Source organism: Triticum aestivum, chromosome 6A (assembly GCF_018294505.1).
Source record: "Triticum aestivum cultivar Chinese Spring chromosome 6A, IWGSC CS RefSeq v2.1, whole genome shotgun sequence".
Classification (NCBI taxonomy): domain Eukaryota; kingdom Viridiplantae; phylum Streptophyta; class Magnoliopsida; order Poales; family Poaceae; genus Triticum; species Triticum aestivum.
The window spans coordinates 150,661,270-150,681,972 of NC_057809.1; the positions used below are offsets into that span (position 1 = coordinate 150,661,270).

Genomic DNA, 20,703 nt, shown 5'->3' on the forward strand with positions numbered 1-20,703 from the left:
GACGACGCCCCGCTGTGTGGCCTGGTACTTGTCTTTGTCCCAGTAGAGCCTGACGGCGGAGGCGTGTGCTAGTGCCAGGAAGGAGTGGTGCGCCACGGTGGAGTCCCCCGTACGCGTGGTGCAGTTCATCCCGGCCGTAGGGCGTGGAGCAGCGGCACGGCGGGAAGACGCCGCTGTCGTAGGCCGCGATGGCGGACTAGTCCACTCCATGGTGGTCCAGTGCTGCTGCTGCACCGGCCCAGTCCCTGATCGAACTCCCGGAAGCACGCGTCCACGAACGTCGTCCACCCTCCTCGCACTTGCGGAGTTAGTAATTTGTGTAGCCAAATTGCAAGATCTTCTTACACGACCCTGGGGTTGGCCAGCCGTGGTACTCGTCTCCGAGGATCCGAGAAAAGTCTTCACGTTCGTGGATCCACGAACGGCTGAGCTATAGCAGTGGCAGCCGCCAGCAGCCAGCCGGAGGGTGTTAATAGATAGCATGAAAAATGTCTACTGTGACCTGTAGACATTGTTTGTGTTTTTTTTTTTGAGAAATTGTTTTTGAGCATCGGGAGCTCCTATAGGCCGCTCGCTGTGGCAAAGTGCCGGCGCTTCGCACAGGAGCGGCTAGCGTTGGGCCGGCCCATTTACAGTGGCACCTTTCCTAGATGAAAAAATCGCAAAAAAGAAAATCGCGCTAGCACTGTAACTCGAACACGCGACTTCGCACCAATTGGCCTGCCGTGCTAACCACCGCGACGAAGACCATCTCATGTTCCCTTAGCAGCGGGAGAGTTAAAGACGTATACGAGAGAGACTAATGTTAAACATTAATTCGCAAAAAATACAAAAAACTACAGCCCATTTTTCGAAATTATGAATACTTTCTTAAAAATAAAAACATTTTTCGAATTTTCGTACAAATTTTGTAAAACAAGAACATTTTGATGATGTGAACATATTTGAAAAAGGGGAACATTTCTTGAATTTGTGAACAAAAAATAAAAATGTTTACTTTTATAAACTTCCAGAACATTTTTTGAATTTGTGAACAAAATTAAAAACATGAACTATTATTGAATTTGTGAACAAATTAGGAAAGCTGGAACATTTTCTTCAATTTCCAAACATTTTTTGAATCTTGAGAACAAATTTTGAAATAGAGAACATTTTTAAAAAATCCTGAACAAACTTGGAGGCGCGAACAATTTTTTAAAGTACGAACATTTGTTGAATTTTGAGAACATATTTTAAAACGGAGAACAATTTTGAAAAATCTCGAACAAATTTGGAAGCACAATTTTTTTAATATGTGAACACAAAATTGAAATCTGGTAAATTTTCTGAATTTCGAAAGTTTTGTACTTTTTTGTGTAACAAGAACAATTTTGAATTTTGAGAACATTTTTTCAAAAACTGAACATTTTTTGGAAACACGAACAAAAATTATTTTTTTGATTTTTTTTAAAAGAGAAGAAAAGGAAAAGAAATAAAAAAGAAAATCGTAAATGTTTTGTAAAATTGTGAACAAGTTCTGAGAAAGAAAAATAAACTTGAAAAAGGAAATGAAACAATAAACAAAAAAGTAAAAAAAAACAGGAACGAAAAAAGAGAAATGGAAAAACAATAGAAAGCCGAAAAAGAACCCAAAAAACGATACAGAAAAAAACCCGGTTCAGGGAACCTTCTAGAAGGTTCCCAAAACCGGTTAGACGCATTATGTATAAGTGGGCCGGCCCAGGTTTGTCGCTCGCTGCGCTGCCCTGTGCGGTAGCCCGACATTTTGCCGCAGCAAGCGGCGAATAGGGATTTCCTTGAGCGTCTGCTACGTAATGTGTGTAACTGCAAAAAATAAATATAAATACGATTTACTTGACCTGTGTGGTAGCCCATCAGCACCACAAAACGGGTCCAGCCCAGTAGTAGCACCTCCGTTTTTCTCTGTCTCGGCAAAGCCCAAACTTCATCTAAAGAAAAGGCAAAGCCCAAATCACATGGGCCAGCCAATATTTTGGTATGGTTATCCAAACAGCCCCTGAATCTCTCGTCCGGGTTCTTCTTCCTCCGGTCTCACCATGGATTGGAAATTCTTTCAGCCCTAGACTAGACACTGCGAGCAGCCAAACATGAGAATAACGCCCGACTCGACCCCTCCCGGCCGCGGCGCCAGTCGACGGCAGCATCGCCGGCGCACGCCGCCCGACCCCGCCCCGTTCCGTGGTCGCCTCCGACCCGCCCGTGAGCTCTCTCTGTCTCCTCCTCTCTTCCCATCTCTCCGTCTCCTCCTCTCTTCCCTTCTCTCTGTCTCCTCTGTCTCCCGGCCGCCGGCTGCTGTTGTTAGATGGATTGATGGATATTGCATAGATAGATAGATGGATGGATAAGCTGAATTTGCTACTCCTAGTCCTAGATGTTTTGGTGTTTGTGAATGGCGCTAGTAGCTAATGTGAATGGTGAATTTGCTAGTATCGCTTTATTTTTTGGCTATTGTGAATGGTGGATGGTGATAAATATGTCTCAATTTTTTGCTACTGTCAATGGTGGATGGTGCTAGATGATATTCGTAAATCTTTTTCATTCTCCATGTTCGAAACCAACAAGCATTAGAATTCAACAAGCAATTTCAATCCAGGGACATTCTGGACATTTCAACACAGAACTTGTCCCACAATCTCAGATTACAATCTAGAAAAGAACTCAATGGCTGATTCTGATGGAAGTTTCCCAGAATCTGATTTTGGATGGGAGATTCCCAGAATCAGATTTTGTCTGACAACTTGTTCTTGTACTATTGTTGGTGTGGTCATGGGAGATTCAGATCAACCAGGCCATTGATGGATGATTGTTACTACCTTTTGTAGCCTTGCACTATCAGTTTTTGTCATGCTTTATCAACTTTGTTTGATCATCAAGAGATGACCTCGAATGCTGCATTTATTGTGCAATCAGCCATATTTTTGTATGCTTTAGCATGTTTTCTAAAAAACAAATGTTTGACATGTGCATCTTATTTCCTTCAAATACTTCAAATTTTAATCTGCATTTGGGATTACCTTTAATCAGTATATTACCTATCTTTAATTTGCAGCTTGCTCTTGCTTCTTCTGCTGCTACTCTGCTGCGTTCAGGCGAGCGCCTACGACCCGCTCGATCCGAGCGGAAACATCACCGTTAGCTGGGACTTCGTCGACATCAAGGACATTTACTCGGTAATATATTTCTGTCTAGCTCATTTCTAGTTCACTAGTAAGGTGCCCGTGCTTTGCGACGCTTAACCTGTTCTGAATTCTATGCTAAAATCAAAGCACTGGGCCGTGTCGCAGGCTTAACTTGTTCAGCATTTGATGCTGACATATACAGTAATGTAGTAGTTTGTTTAGAAAGCCTGGCATGCCCAGTATTCTGTTCTGAAATACTAGTATATGACAGATTGTTGTTTATGAAGCTTAGTGAACTTGTCCTGTATTATTTCCTTCGATGTTTGTTGGGCTATTTCATGATGCGAATAGTATTGTCTGTCCAGCTAAAGTTACTACTTGTTAAAAAAAAAATCTAAAGTTACTACTTTTCTCCATTTGGTTGATGCGATTGGTTTTTGGCCTTGCTATGTATTCATGTACCCCTTTTCAACTATTCATCTGGTCTATATAAATCTTGTACATGCTCCAGAATATTCTTGGAGAGAAATTAAAGTACCAGTATAAATTCGTTACATTTATTATGCTAGTGTTTGTACATATCTAGCTCTGTGTTCCATAATATTTTGGTCCATGGACGGTGTTCTTTAGCCTTGAGTTCTTTTTACTTGTGTTGGAGAGTTATCAATGTTCCTCGATGGTACTGGTTGACGGGTTAATTCATAGTTTTGAGGTCAAAGATTTGTCGTTTGTCCCATTACACCTGCCTTAAAAGCTCTGACCTCTTAAAGGTAGTTGCCCATTTTGAGAGTGGCAACTCAAAGTATCCCTTGTCTCAGAAATTACAAGTGCAGGAAGGATTCAATGTAAATTGTTGTAAATTGATATGCTATTATTATGATTATATTCAGACTAATATCTTCACACGATGGGCTTATCAGTCCTGCATTATTAGTGGGCTTCATTGTATTGTGATACTGGTTACTCCCTCCTTCCATCTATATAGGGCCTAATACGTTTTTTAAGACCGTCTTTGACTATTTACAAGATTAATAATACATGAAATGTATAATGTGAAAATTATATCATTGGAAGCTCCTTTCACATATGTTGGGGATATGACTATTTGTGTAAGCCATCCAGGAGGGGCCGGGTTACGCAAATAGAGGTTCATCAGAAGCCCAAGACCAAGGCATGAAGATGGCGGTTCACTAAAAGGCTTAAGGGCCCACAGGCGACTCTGAGGCCCGTAAAGATAAACCGCCATGATGGTATAACTTGTACTATAAGGTAGAAGTAACTAGTCGCCGAGCCGAACACTGTTTGTGAGCCGACCGGGACTCTGTAGGCCGCAGGACGTCAACCCGTGTATATAAGGGGACGACCCGCCAGCGGCTTAGGATGAGAAACAACTGATCGAGAGTCAGGCATAGCGTATCTCGCTCCCTGGTCATCGAAATCTCAAGCAATTCCAACCCAACTAGACGTAGGCCTTCCTTCACCGTTAAGGGGCTGAACTAGTATAAACCTCGCGTTTCCTTGTCCCGATTAACCCCTTTAAGCTTCCTAGTTGCGATGGCTCCACGACTAAGTCCTTGCAAAAGGACATCTGCCGTGACAATTCCACGACAGTTGGCGCCCACCGTGGGGTCAGCGCATGGTGGATTTGAGTTCTTAAAGGGCAGCTTCGAAGGGCTCAAGGGATACGCAGTTGGCCGGATGACCAAGAGTCGTCGCGGCAAGATCTACATCAACGACGAAGGCTGGGGCCCCGACGCCGGCTCAATTGAGTACGGGTACCGGGTCCCCTTTGGCGGAATTCAGGTCTTCATCGGCCGGATTGGTGAGCCGGGCCCTAAGCCGGACAGCTGCACCGACCTCGTCGAGACGGCTCAGCGTGCGAAACCCGCCCGAGCTCAACCCGTCGTGAAGCGTGCCTTTGTGGGTTGCATCCACGGAGGTGAACTTATTGAAGGATCTGAAGGTGATGGTGAGCCGGCCGTCCTCTCTGACGGTGATTCGTCCGCCGGCTCAACAGATTCGCTGTATCAAGTTCAAGATGGTGTGCTTGGGGGCTGTTCCGATGGCAGCACTATTTCGAACCCCTCAGAGTCGCCAAACTGGGCAGGAGTCTTCATGGCTGGTACTCAACCCGGCCAAAATTCTACGGCCTCAGCGGCGATAACGTCCGGGTTAGGAGCAGCCGGGGCAGGAGGCCCTGTGCGCTCACCGGCTCAGGTGCTGATGGATCTCATGGATAAACTTACGGCCTTGTTAACTGCTACTGTCGTCCCTGCGAACCAATCTGAGCATGAGGCAGAGGTGGCACAGGTTCGCGATGAGATCGCCCGGGCTAAGGAAACCTTAGCAGCTGAAGATACTAGATTAGCCACAGAGGGCGGCTTTGGACGTACGGGCGCATCAACTTCAGGCAGAGGTCTTTCAGCTCACGTTGAGCTTGAACGCATCTAATGAGGTAATGAGGAGGAGACATCAGAAAACTCAGTCCCGTCTACCTCAGATTTATGATCCTCGGAATCTCTCTGCTACACCCGGGGCCGGCCCAAGTAACCCGCCAGGTGCAAATCAGTTTATGACATCCGGAGCGGGAGGCCCAGTCCAGCCTCAGGTGACGGCGCCTCTTCACGGCAGTATGGCACCGCCCCATTACGTACCAATACCACATGGTCACTTCTTCAACCCCATGGAGAACTTAATCGCAGCATCAGCACGTTTGGCGGCTCTCCCAGTAGATGGTGATGATCCGACAGCGGTGGAAACCCGGAGGATCAGGGAACTTGTCCAAACAGCCCTAGCTCAGCAAGAGACCTACTCCTACAGCCGGGACAGGATTCACTCAACTCCTCCGCCCTGGTTAGCTCCGCCTCGTCAAAACCGGAGCCCGAGTTACAGTAGACACATGGAGTCAGAGGCCTTGTCAAGTAGCGCTCAACGCCGGAACCAGCCCGGCGGGTATAACCCGGTTCATGATCGGATACGTCAGGAGGACGAGTGGGCGGCGCAGCTAGCGGCTCAGCTAGCAGCCCAACAGGACTCACCGGCTTACCCGACGACTTCCGTTGAGGCAGGTGTTGCTACTAGAACCGGAGGAGTTCCTTGTCTGGTATCGGCTCTACGTAATGTACGTCTGCCCAAGAATTTCAAGGGACCTCGAAAGGTGCCGAATTATATGGCCGATTTACAGCCTGGGGCGTGGATTGAAAGTTACAAGATGGCCATGGAACTGCTGGAGGTTAGTGATGAAGCGATGGCTAAATACTTCACCATGATGTTGGACGGAACGGCCCGTTCTTGGTTAAAGGGTTTGCCACCCAATTCCATTAGTTCATGGGCGAAGCTAAAGGCCCGTTTCATCCAGAACTTTAAGGACACTTGCAAGCAGTCTATGTCGATTGTGGACCTGACAAATTGTAAGCAGGAGGAAGGTGAATCTACGACTCATTGGGTGCGCTGGGTCAAAGATATAATACATTCGTCTGACAAGATGGATGCCGGCTCAGCAGTTCTCATGCTGGAGAAGAATTGCCGCTTTGAGCTTCTGAGACAGAAACTGGGGCGCCTTAAGCGTGATTGCAACGATATGGGGACGCTGATGGCGGCTTTAGTCATGTATGCCGATTCTGATAGTACCAAGGATCCCGCGTCTGATGAGGAAAAGACAGGGAAGGGAAAGAAGAACGGTAATGGAAAGGGTCAGCAGCATAACCCGGCGAGTCAAGGAGGCAATAAGCGTAAGGCGGACGGTAACCCGGAATTTGTGGCCAATGCACAGGGTAACAATCAGAAGCGCAAAAGAAAGCCACCCCCTCGGTTTGGTGGGTCAGGTCCGTCTCTTGAGCAACTACTCAATGAGGCCTGCCCGAAACACGGCACCCGGGAACGACCAGCGACTCATTTATGGAAGGATTGCGCAATCATGAAGGCTTTCAAGAATTCTAATACGTTTGATGGCAATCAAGGCCCAGGCGGCGGCTTTCATTGCCCGGGCGGCGGTTCAGGATCCGGTTTTCAGGGAAGCCAGGGTGGTTATAATCAACAACAGTCTGATCAAGGAGGTCAGCAGCAGCAGCAGTCGGGTTATCAGATCCATCCAAAACAGCTAAACAGTGGGCAGTATCACGTGTTCACCACAAGTTTGTGTAAACGTGATCAGAAAGTTCATAAGAGGGCTGTGAATTCTGTTGAGCCGGCAGTCCCTCGTTACTTGAGGTGGTCGGAACAGCCTATTGTTTGGAGCAGGGAGGATCACCCTCCCCGGGTTGATAATCCGGGTCAACTGGCCCTGGTGGTGGCACCGCAGGTTGGTGGTTATAAATTTACTAAGGTGCTCATGGATGGAGGTAGCATCATCAACATCCTCTATTACGAGACCTTTCGGCGCATGGGCTTAACTGACAAAAATTTAAAGACTTCCAACACCGTCTTTCATGGAGTGGTGCTTGGTAAGTCGGCATATCTTGTGGGTAAGATTGAACTAGAGGTGGCCTTTGGAGACGAGCATGATTCTAGGGCGGAAAAGTTAACTTTTGAAGTGGTCAAAATCAAGAGTCCATATCACGCTTTGTTCGGGCGGCCGGCTTATGCCAAGTTCATGGCGCGGCCGTGTTATGTTTATTTACAGCTCAAGATGCCGGGTTACAAGGGTACCATCACTGTGCATGGAAGCCGAAAGGTGGCCCTGGAGTACAAAGAAGGCGACGCGGCTTATGCCGAGTCTGTCTGTGCAGCAGAGGAGCTCAAATTTTATCAAGATAACGTTGACCCGGCGGATATGACCTCCCTCAAGAAGCCGACTACGGAGCATGACCCGGCCATGAAGTTTAAATCGGCTGCAGAGACTAAGCTTGTTGATTTTACTCCGGGCGATTCGTCTAAGCAATTCAGCATCAGTGCCAACTTGGATCCTAAATAGGAAAGCACGCTCATCGAGTTCATTCGTGAGAACCGGGACATCTTTGTATGGAAGCCTTCTGACATGCCGGGTGTACCGAGAGGACTCGCTGAGCACACTCTTAATATTGATCCAAAGTATAAGCCGGTCAAGCAGTTTCTGCGGCGAATATGACCTCCCTCAAGAAGCCGACTACGGAGCATGACCCGGCCATGAAGTTTAAATCGGCTGCAGAGACTAAGCTTGTTGATTTTACTCCGGGCGATTCGTCTAAGCAATTCAGCATCAGTGCCAACTTGGATCCTAAATAGGAAAGCACGCTCATCGAGTTCATTCGTGAGAACCGGGACATCTTTGTATGGAAGCCTTCTGACATGCCGGGTGTACCGAGAGGACTCGCTGAGCACACTCTTAATATTGATCCAAAGTATAAGCCGGTCAAGCAGTTTCTGCGGCGATTCAATGAGGAACGACGAAAAGCTATAGGAGAAGAGGTCGCCCGGCTCTTGGCGTCTGGGTTCATTGTCGAAGTTTTTCATCCGGAGTGGTTGGCTAACCCGGTGCTCGTGCTCAAGAAAAACGGCACCTGGCGGATGTGTGTGGATTACATGGACTTAAATAAGGCTTGTCCGACTGATCCTTTCGCTCTCCCCCGTATTGATCAAATCATTGATGCTACGGCGGGTTGCGCGCGTTTGAGCTTTTTGGATGCTTACTCTGGTTATCATCAGATCAAGATGGCAGTTAAGCACCAGAAGAAAACGGCTTTCATCACTCCGTTTAGAGCCTTCTGCTATGTGTCTATGCCTTTTGGGCTCAAGAGTGCCCAGGCGACTTATCAACGGTGTGCACAGAATTGTCTCCACAATCAGATTGGACGCAATGTTCATGCTTATGTGGATGACATAGTGGTGAAATCCAGAGAGGCGGAAACCTTGATATCTGATCTTAGAGAAACCTTTGACAATCTCCGGGTTTACAAAATGATGCTTAACACGGAGAAGTGTGTATTTGGTGTGCCTGCAGGCAAGCTTTTGGGATTCTTGGTCTCAAACAGGGGCATCGAGGCTAATCCGGAGAAGATTAAGGCAATCACTTCTTTGGCTAAACCGGCGTGTATCAATGATGTTCAGCGACTAACGGTCGTGTTGCCGCTTTAAGCCGGTTCATAAGCCGGCTAGATGAGAAGGCCCTACCGTTGTACCAACTGATGAAGAAGGCAGACTCCTTTGTCTGGAGTAATGCTGCTAATACTGCTTTTGAGGATTTGAAGAGGCAGTTATCTGAGCCGCCAGTTCTTGCAGCTGCCATTGACAAAGAGCCTTTGTTGTTATATGTGGCTGCTAATTCACGAGCCGTCAGTGTGGCAATTGTGGTAGAGCGCAAGGAGGCTGGTAAGGAACATCCGGTTCAACGGCCGGTTTATTATGTCAGTGAGGTACTCATCGAGTCAAAACAAAGATATCCTCATTGGCAGAAACTTGTTTACGGGGTGTTCATGGCAAGCCGGAAGTTGAAGCAATACTTCCAAGGTCACCCTATCACTGTGGTAAGTTCTGCCCCCTTGGGAGACATTATTCAGACAGAGAGGCTACAGAACGAGTCGCCAAGTGGGCCATCGAGCTCGGGCCTCATGGTCTGAAGTACGTACCACGCACTGCCATTAAGTCTCAAGCTTTGGTGGATTTCATCAATGACTGGACAGAGCTACAGGCACCTGAGGAGAAGCCCGATAACATTTATTGGACTATTCACTTTGATGGGTCCAGACAGTTGGAAGGCTCGGGGGCTGGAGTCGTGTTAACTTCCCCTCGAGGTGACAAATTTTGTTATGTGCTCCGGCTTATATTTTCTTGTACTAACAATGCAGCTGAGTACGAGGCCCTACTCCATGGTCTTCGGATGGCCAAAGAGATGAACTTGAGCCGGGTAAGATGCTTGGGAGACTCAGACCTTGTGGCTCAACAGGTGTCAGGCAAGTGGGACTCTAAAGATCCCCTTATGGCGGCTTACCTCGTGAAGTCGATGCTGTGGCTGGACACTTCAAGGGTTATGTGGTGGAACACATTGATCGAAGGAAGAATGAGGCGGCTGATGCCTTAAGCCGGCTGAGATCTCAGCGTAAGCCGGTGCCGCCTAACACCTTTCTTGATGTTTTGCATAATCCTTCTGTTAAGTTACCTACAGAGGAAGATCTGGCAATACCAGACCCGGAGGCACAGCTGGTGGCGGCTCTCCATGTTATCCTGGATTGGACAGTGCCTTATTTGGCTTACATGACCCGGGGAGAGTTGCCTAAAGATGAGACCTTGGCAAGACAAATCGCCCGGTGGTCCAAGTCCATGACAATTGTCAATGGCGAGTTACATCACCGCAGCGTCACTAGAGCGTTTCAACGTTGCGTGTCACCTATAGAGGGTCAGGAGATCCTTCGTGAGATTCATGAAGGCGATTGTGGTCATCACGCCGGCTCAAAATCTCTTGTGGCCAAAGCTTTCCGTCATGGGTTTTATTGGCTGACGGCTCATGCTGATGCAGAAGACCTGGTCAGTAAATGTGACGGATATCAGAAATTCTCATGACGAGCCCATGTGTCGGCTCAAGAATTGAGGATGATTCCAATTACTTGTCCGTTTGCAGTCTAGGGGCTTGATATGGTCGGGCCTTTCAAAAGGTCTAAGGATAAAAAGACGCACCTCTTGGTGGCGGTTGACAAGTTCACAAAGTGGGTGGAGGCGGAGCCAGTCAGTAAGTGTGATGCAGCCACGGCGGTCCAGTTTATGAAAAAGGTGATTTTTCGCTTTGGTTATCCACACAGCATCATAACTGATAATGGCACTAATCTCTCCAAAGGAGCTATGGAAGAGTTCTGTCAACGAGAGCATATCAGACTTGACGTTTCAGTTGTGGCTCACCCTCAATCCAATGGTCAAGCAGAACGAGCTAATCAAGAAATCTTGAGGGGTATCAAGCCCCGGCTCTTGGTCCCCTTGCAGCAGACGTCGGGTTGTTGGGTGGAGGAGTTACCTTCTGTACTTTGGAGCATCAATACTACACCTAACAGATCTACGGGTTACACGCCTTTCTTTATGGTGTATGGAGCAGAGGCGGTCCTGCCAAGTGACATCCGTCATGACTCACCCCGTGTGGCGGCTTATGTTGAGGAAGACAACGAAAAAGCTCGGCAAGACGCACTTGACCTGTTGGATGAAGAGCGAGACTTGGCAATAGCCCGCTCGGCGATTTACCAGCAAGACCTGCGCCGCTACCACAGCCGCCGGGTTAGGCCAGAACCTTTCAGGAAGGCGACTTAGTGCTCCGACTCATCCAGGATCAATCTGACATGCACAAGCTATTCCCTCCTTGGGAAGGACCCTTTGTGGTCAGCAAGAATCTGAACAACGGATCATACTACCTTATCGACGTTCGGGAGCACAAAGACTCACGTAAGTCGGAGGAGGAGACCCGTCGGCCGTGGAATATCGCTTATCTTCGGCCTTATTATACTTGAGCCATCGGCTTTAATGTGTATATGTTTATACTATGTATATTACATAAAGCAATAAAGCAGGACCTCTGCCCTTTTTTCCACTCCCAAAAAAGGTTTATGTGTTTTCTTTGTCAGGTGGTGGAGATAACCAAGGAGAAGCGGATCATATCTGAATCCGGCTTTCCTTTGGTCCGGCTTATGATCATATCTAAATCTAGCCGTGATCACTTGGGGGCTTCCTGTTCAAACATAGGTCGTATTCGAACCAAAGAGAACATAGCTGTCGATACCCACTTGATCAGCATACTGCCAAACCCACTTGGGGGCTTCTTGATCATATTTGAATCATAGCTTAACCCCTTTGGGTCTGGCGTGGATCGTATTCGAATCAGCGTCATTAAACAACTCTTATGGTCACTTGGGGGCTTCCTGTTCAAACATAGGTCGTATTCGAACCAAAGAGAACATAGTTGTCTATACCCACTTGGTCGGCATCGCCACAGCCACTGGGGGCTAACAGATCGTATCCGAATCTTAGCTCAACCACTTTGGAACGGTTCACTGATCGTATTCGAATCAGAAACCCTTGAATTTTGTTCATTATATTTTACAAGTATCAACATTGGATATCTTGCGACCCTCTTGAAAATACAATGGAGTACATTGCAATCCTCCAGGATTAATATTGGTTGCATCAGGTTGTTAAATACCAGGTGAACTTTTATGTGCCAATTTTCAGGAGTTAAGCTTACCCTCAGGGGTTGGCTTATATAAGCCGGAAAAGCAGCCGTAAGCATCACAGGGCAATGCAAGACATTTCTGCAAAGGACATAACAGATTCATATAAACTACAAAGTGTATAGTGACGGCGGTTTATGCAAGTATTAAGGGCCATAAGCATGCACAAAGGCATATCAAAACTCAAAGTATTTTCTACTCTGTTACAAGACTCCCCGAGTCTGAATGATGCGGCATTGTTTTTCTACAACGACATAAGCAGGTGGCGCCTGGCAATCTACTCTTGGGGTTGACTTGAAGCCTCCGTGTTATCCTTCTCCGCCTCTCCGCCGGCTGCTTTGTCCTGGAAGGATGATGAGGCCCAGTCAATGCCACTCAAGGCCTCAAACTCAGCTTCATCATCTATTAAACCGGTTGGGTCGACTTCAGGGGCAAATGTGTGCTTACGGATTGGAGGGATCAAGCTGACATCGTCATAATGCGGCGTGGGGATTCTCTGATTCTCCTTGTCATAACCCGGCTGATACTTGGTGAGGTCAGTGTCGTTTCCAATTTAAGTGGCCACAGGGCGTATATCCCTCACGCAGGTGGTGAAATCCTTTTCATCAAATGGAGTGCCATCCTCCTTTAAACTTGGATACCCAAGAGCGATGTCGGCCGGGTCTAGCTCTGGTAACCAGGCTTTGGCCCGACTCAAAGCAGCTATTGCTCCGGCTCTTGCTTGGGCCCGTCTCAACTCTTGAATCCGCTGAGGAAGTACAGCAAGCCGTTGTAACAGATCTTGCAAGAGGTGGGGCACATCATTTGATAAGGCTACAACGGCCAAGGCACGTTGTGACCCGATGTACAGTTGCTCTACTAGAGTATACACCGCCTTCAATTTGATCAGCATATTCTGCTTGAGGTTTGTGCTCCCGGGACCTGTATTGGTAAGTATAAGGTAAACCTCAGGTAACAATTGAAAGAATATTTACAATATTTAATGCTTGCTTAAGATAACTTACCAAAGATCGCTGAGACCATCCGAGATATCTGGCGTTGTAAGCCGGTCAGTTCGGCTGTTGCATTTGCCAGCGACGCCTCTGCTGTCTCGGCCCGGGTCACCAGTCCGGCCTTTTCGTCAGTCCAAATTTTCTTCTCCGACTCAAAATTTTTCTTCAGCTTCTCTTGTTCAGAGACGCTGAATTCAAATTTGGAGTTGGCCTTTTGAGTTTCAATCTCCTGGGCTGCCAGGCGGTTCTTCAGGTCAGCAATTTCCGATTCAAATTGACTTATGGTGGCCTGCATTGCACCGGATAGTAGTCAAGATTACGGTAAATAATATTAAGTCCCAAGCACTTTGCAAGCAAAGATACTTGGGGGCTAATGTATACCGAAGCTTTCTAAATTATTAAGCCGGTCCTGGATATTAAGTCCCAAATACTTTGCAAGCAAAGATACTTGGCACTTGGGGGCTAATGTGTATCGCAAGTTAAAGGTATTGTGTTACATCCGGTTTAAATATTTTTTCTTTCAGCCGGGCAAGCAGCTCTAACAATTTTTCTAAGTCTACAACATATTTATTCATAAGCAATAGACTTGGGGGCTGATACAGTAAGTATGATTGAAAGTAAGGAAGCATAAGTCATACCTCAGATTTTTGCTGTATTTGCTTCACCATGTCAATTTCCAGGTCACGGTTGCTTTGCACCTGATTGATATAGCCCGAGACGATCTCTCCAATACTCAAATGAGTATAGTCGGTGATATCCATCTTGGCCTTACGGCGTTCTAGCAACTCCTCTTCAGCCGAGCATTTGGCAAGGACGGTGGGCCTGGCCGGCTCAACGAATTGAGCCTTGAGAAATTCCACTTCTGGGTCAGCCGTTTTGACTGGGCTAGGTGCCTCCGGGTTAATAGAACCATCAAGAATACCTTCAGCAGGCGGGTCAGAAGTTGGTGCTGCAATGTCTTGAGCCGGCTCAGGCGGCGGTTGATGTGTGGAAGAGTCAGGAGCAGCTATACCCTGTTCCGGTTCAGTCACCACAGGGGTTTGGGCCGGTTTATCCTTCTTGGTTTTCTTCCTGGGCTTAACCTGCATGCTGTGGGCAAAGCAGAGAAATGAGTAAAGAAACATGAAGAAAGAAAAACATAAGGTGAATAAATTGATATTACCCAGGGGCAGTCTTAAAAGCCGGCATGTTTGATTGCATGGACTCGCCGGATGAAGGAGAGGTATCCTGGTAGTTGGAGTCAGATGAATTGAGAGGTTGACGGATTAGACCCGCCAAAGGTAAAAAAGGGTATAAGTTGGAGATAACCTCAGTCCAACGCTTCCGGGTTGTGTCAGGCAAGCCGGAGGATAGCTCTGCATCCTTGCTGGTCCGGATCTGCCTCCGGTTTTCAAATTGCTGTTGCTTCAAAAGAAAGTCAGGATCTTGGTAAGCCAAAGGGTGTGAAAATCTTACTTTCCGGGTTACTCTTCGAATTTTCTGACGCGGCCGAAGCTCGAAGTCGAAGGAGATTATAGTTACCTCTTCCTCGACGGGTTGGCTGTTGCCCGTGTCTTCCTGAAAGAAGGTTAATATCAGTAAGGTAGTGATAAAGGAGAAAGGAAAATTAAAAAGTTACCTCTTCCTCATTATCATCAGAATCATCAAGCTAAAACATCTCAGAAGCGCTTGGCTTTCTTTTCCTTGAAGTGGTGGGCTTGGCGGTTTTCCTTTCAGCTCTCTTGGCCGCCCTGGCTTGCTTGGCCGCCTCATGATCATATTGGATTTTCCAGAAGTTATCATTTGCTTGTAAAAGGTTATAAAGGGTTATGCGTAAGAATACAGTATAACATGATAAAAAAATAACCCGACGGCTGGAAACTTACTGCAGGGGCCGGGTTCTTCTTGCAAAAAGGTAGTAAGCCGAAAGCGTTACTATTCACTGTGCCCTATTTCAACAAAGACTGAGTTGTAGCTTCCACTACGTCATCTGGTAAGTCGTCAGGACTATGACGCTGAGGGTCATCTTTCTCGCCTGAATAATTACACATAAGCCGGGGCGACGGCTTAACGGAATTATTCTCCAAGCAACCCAGACTCGGACCAGGTCAATGCCATCTAAGCCGTTCCCTAAAAGAGCTTTAATCTTTTTGATCTTGGGGGTGAGTGGCAGACGTTCAATAGCAGTCAACTTATCCGGCAGCGGGTGAGTAGATTCAAGGCGCAATGCACGGAAGCCGGGCAGCGGGTTTTCACCAGCCGGAGAAGTATCTTGGCAGTAGAATCATGTCTGGTTCCAGTCCTTTGGATGACTCGGCAATTCAGCATAACGGAACAGGCAGTCTCTCCGCCTTTGAATCGATATGCCACCAAGCTCCAGACTGGGCCCGTTGGCCCGCTCATTCTGCCGGTTCAAATAGAACAATTCCCTGAACAAAAGTAGGCTGGGTTCTTCTCCAAGGTAGACCTCACAGAAAACTTAGAAGTTGCAGATATTTGACACGGAATTGGGCCCGATGTCTTGAGGTCTTAAGTCAAACAAGTGCAAAACGTCTCTAAAGAATTTTTAACCGGGAGGAGCAAATCCCCGGCTCATGTGATCGGTAAAAATGATCACCTCCCCTTCCTTGGGTTGAGGTTTCTCCTCAGACGGGTCAGGAGCACGATAAGACATGACATCCTTCTTGGGCAGATGGCCAGACTTTACAAACTCAGACAGTTTGCTCTCTGTAACAATGGATGGGACCCAGTTGCAGGTAACCGGAGGTTTAACAGCTTTGGGTGCCATTGGGTAAATTGAAGCCTACAACAAGATAAAGGAAATTTTCCGGTTTATTATAACCTGGAGAATAAGCATTATTGGGTTATTTAAGATGGCGGCTTAAGAAGGGGCCTAATGACATACAGGTAACTATGTGATAATGTTTAACAGCTGCAGGTATTAAAGATGATTAAGGTTTTCTTAAGTCGCCAGAAGCAAGCGGTGCTGACAGCCGGTGTTATCTTAAACCGATTACACGGACTACTATGGCTGAAACAGAGTCAACAGACACAGTTTTTGGCTAAGTGTGGAGCAAACAGGTTTCACAAATTGCAATTATTATTTTGGATCAAACGATGCTCTGGAAAGGAAAATTTTCTAGACCTAAAACAGTACAGGGAAGTTCATATACTCAAGGAGGGCTTCCAAAACAAGGAAATGGGATCTGTTTTCATACAGAATAAGCACACAACATCCTCCGCAGCAGTTCTATGTGGTTTTTACGATCTGAACAAGGTATTAGAGGTAAGAACTAATGGAGGTTGCGTCGGGCGACGATGAACGTCGACGAACTCAAGATAGTACTAATGCAGATCTGAGAAAGGGGGGAAAAAGAACTCACCGATGTGGAAGAACTGCGGAGGGTTGCCGTTGTTCTCTAGTCAAAAAACAGGGTGATGCAGCGGCCTTAGTCGGTGAAGACGAGGTTTCCGACGGTGGCGGCGGCGGAGCTCGAGCGGCAGAAGGAGTGCGAGGAAGAAGACGACCGGAGGAAATGAAAAAGACCTAGTCGCGCCTATTTATAAGGAGGACCGACTGAGACGGCGCGAGAAACGAGGAGACCAAGACATCATTATCCAGCGGCCCCGACGCCTCGATTTTCGGGAGGGTCAGTAAAGGCAAAGATCCGTTGAAGATATGATGAATTAAAATTTAAGTTTTATTGAAGATGACGTCACGATGATTTAACCCAGAACCAGAGGATGACGTCACGGCGGGTTACAATTTTCAGGCAAGACAGAAGACTAAAGGCCAGTTCATAAGGTTTCCAAAGATTGACATGAACCGGTTCAAATCAATCTGGGGCCTAATGTTGGGGATATGACTATTTGTATAAGCCATCCAGGAGGGGCTGGGTTACGCAAATAGAGGTTCATCAGAAGCCCAAGACCAAGGCATGAAGATGGCGGTTCACTAAAAGGCTTAAGGGCCCACAGGCAACTCTGAGGCCCGTAAAGATAAACCGCCATGATGGTATAACTTGTACTATAAGGTAGAAGTAACTAGTCGCCGAGCCGGACACTCTTTATGAGCCGGCCGGGACTCTGTAGGCCGCAGGACGTCAACCCGTGTATATAAGGGGACGACCCGCCGGTGGCTTAGGATGAGAAACAACTGATCGAAAGCCAGGCATAGCGTATCTCGCTCCTTGGTCATCGAAACCTCAAGCAATTCCAACCCAACTAGACGTAGGCCTTCCTTCACCGTAAGGGGCTGAACTAGTATAAACCTCGCGTATCCTTGTCCCGATTAACCCCTTTAAGCTTCCTAGTTGCGATGGCTCCACGACTAAGTCCTTGCAAAAGGACATCTGCCGTGACAATTCCATGACAACATACGTATTTAACGATATGTTTTGTGTAAGTTGCATGTCATATATTATTGCTCTAACATTTGGTAAAGCTAGCCTCGAAAAACGCATTAGGCCCTATATAGATGGAAGGAGGGAGTAACTATTTAAGACATGATGATTGGGCATCTCTAAAAGGAAAATAATGTAAGACATCAGTATTGGGTGTTGTTGTTCCTGTTAAAACTAGACTTAGCATTTTCTGATCTAACTTTTTAACATGTGATTGTTAATTTATCTGCATGTATTCGCATTAAAAATAATATTACTATGATCACCCTTCCTTCAGTTAAAATTTTGAAGCGTTCTTGCATAATCACACATGCAAGCTGCTTCTTCTTAGAACATGTGAACGAATGTAGTTGATTTTCTACAGTTCATATATATGAGGTTTGTAGCTATGGAATTGATAAGCACAAAGGCAACTATCATGAAATTGAAGCAACCAGAAGAACATTAAAGTGCTCTGCTTTGCAACTGTAGCTGATTTTATTGCATAAAGAATGCATTCATGCTAGCTCTGACTGTCCTGCTGTCTTTTAATTGGTTTGCAATAGACCAATAGTTTCCTCTCGGGAACTTAGTAGCAGTCTGATAAGAGTTATCGATGGCAAAATCATTGTCATGGAATTCTATATGGCCCGTTTCCACATGACTGGCATATAGGAGTATCTATTGCGAGTATTGCCTTGTGTGGGCCAGTCTTCACTGTTGATATCTTGAACAGATCCTGTCTTGAGTACATTAAGATTGTGGGAACCACTCTTTCAGAGTCAGCTGGATCTAATCCAGTGAGTGATCTATTCTACGGTAACCATTTAGTGTCGTTCTTGCCTAGAAATAAAGTAAAGAATCTTGACAGCCTGAACTTTGTAGCACTATAATCTCTATAACACGGACTTCAATCTCAAACCGGTGTTGAATCCCGAATCATGAAACTAAGGTGGCCTCCTATTTGCTCAGTAACTCTGGCAGTCATATAGATGAACAACTGCATCCATGTTATCTTCCGTGTATTTGCTCAATAGCTCATTAGCGTATTCTAATATAGAAATCAATGAGCTAACCATAATATATATTTTCTTCACGCAGGTCTCGGTTAGTCTCCAGAACTACCAGCTCTACCGCCACCTCGAGGATCCAGGGTGGCGGCTGAGCTGGTTTTGGGCTGGCGATGAGGTGATCTTGGACGCGAAGGGCGCGGAGGCGACCGAGCAGGGAAACTGCACTCGCTTCGTCGGTGCTCACAGCTGCGAGAAGCGGCCTGTAATGAAGGACCTGGGCCCCGGCGTGCCGTACAACCTTCAGGTCGCCAACTGCTGCCGGGGCGGTGTCCTGTCTTCGGTCATGCAGAACAGCAAGGCGGCCACATCGACGTTCATGATGACCGTCGGCAACTTTGCTCCTTCCAGCGACGGCAGCCCCCAGATGCCATTCAATTTCAGCATTGGGGTGCCAGGTTACACTTGCAGCAATGCCACAGTGGTGCCCCCATCCAGGCCCAGATCAACAAGCAGCGGCACATCCAGGCCCTGAGTATGTCTTTTACTTGCGAGTGTAATTTATTTAGTAGAGGTCTTGCAATACGTAGCATTTATCTGATTATTCTTGTTGTGCAATGTATAGTTGCAGTCTTGCAGATAGGAATTAACAAATATCACAACACCAGGCAATGAAAATACACGAGTGATAGTCAAAAACACAGTTTGCTTGCTCCACCCAAATCAACCAAAATCAAATCAAGTTACAATTCATTTAAAATAAAAATCATAAACTAATAGAGTATTTTGCTTCGATAATCGTTCTGGCCGTGGTGATGGCGTCCATTGAGAGAAGTTAACCAACGCTATACCTATTACTTAATATATGGTAGAAACAAAAGCGGTATAATTTACACTGTACAGCAAAATCTATACTCGGAGACGGAACTTTGTGACACAAACCAATAGATGCTATAGCGTTACAACTAACAACTGCACAGATAGTGGTGGCTGCAACTACCTGATGCCGACAGGACAGAGAAAATACACTGCCTCCTGCACATGAGAACTATGCTTCTAAAGCTCGTTAATTTGTTCAAACACGAGTGTAGCTAGCAGATCAATTAAGCACACCTCAAATCCACTTTAATCAGGCCTTAGTAACATGGAATCTAGAAGTATCATACTTATATTCTTTTGGGTAAAAGATATCGTACTTATGTAAATGCGCAAGAAACAGTACAAAGTTCAGTAAAGAGAAGCTAAAAACACCATTCATTTACTATACAAGTGAACTATTTCTTCTCAAGCATGCAGCCATTCATTTACTATACAGCAGGGCTATTTCTAACCATCATCATTCTATTTGTTCCTGTGCAGTGTAACGCCCCTGATCGGAGAGGGGATCGGCGATCTAGAGTAGGTGAGAGGGAGCAGGTGAGGAAGGGGGATGAGCTTGGAGAAGGGGGGTTAGGATTGTAGAGGAAGGTTTGGATACAGAAAATGATCTACATACGCATGCCTCCACACGGCCACAGGCGGCCACCCTTAACGCACCCACGCCTCCACTTGGCAGGCCAGCTGGCTGGGCCCGCCAGCTAGCACCTAGGCACACTAATCAGCTGATTAGGTGTGACATTCTCCCCTCCTTAAGAAGAGGCCTCCCCCTCCCAAATGGGTGCCGTGGGAAAACGCCGGCGTAGCACGTCGTAGTCCTCCCAGGTGGCCGAGTCCGGGGACGGCGACGACCATTGTATCTTGAGCTGCACCACATGCGCGTCGCCATGCTTCATCATACGCCTCTCCAGGATCTTGACAGGCTCTGCCGTCGACGCAGACAGGTCTTGGACTCGGGGAAGCTCGGCGAAAATCGGTGAGTAGTCCGGCGTGAACGGCTTCAGCTAGGAGACGTGGAAGACCGGGTGCACGCGGCTGTCCGGCGGCAGATCCAGCTTGTAAGCCAGAGGTCCAATCTTCTCAAGCACGGTGTAGGGGCCGAAGAACTTGTAGGCGAGCTTGGCGCATGGGCGCGAGACCACGGAGCGTTGCACATAAGGCTGCAGTTTCAGCAAGACCTGTTCTCCCACTTGGAATGAGCGCTC

The 20,703-nt window shown here is 46.9% G+C and overlaps 1 protein-coding gene across 1 annotated transcript; it reads left to right on the plus strand.

Moving 5' to 3' along the window:
- Positions 1 to 208: 208 nt before the first annotated feature.
- LOC123129548 (COBRA-like protein 7) lies at positions 209 to 19,321 on the plus strand. The gene is made up of 4 exons (XM_044549668.1): positions 209 to 241; positions 2,090 to 2,220; positions 3,071 to 3,191; positions 18,714 to 19,321. Exons 1-4 carry the CDS (start codon positions 209 to 211, stop codon positions 19,155 to 19,157), a joined length of 729 nt encoding a protein of 242 aa, XP_044405603.1. The 3' UTR covers positions 19,158 to 19,321.
- Positions 19,322 to 20,703: the final 1,382 nt, after the last annotated feature.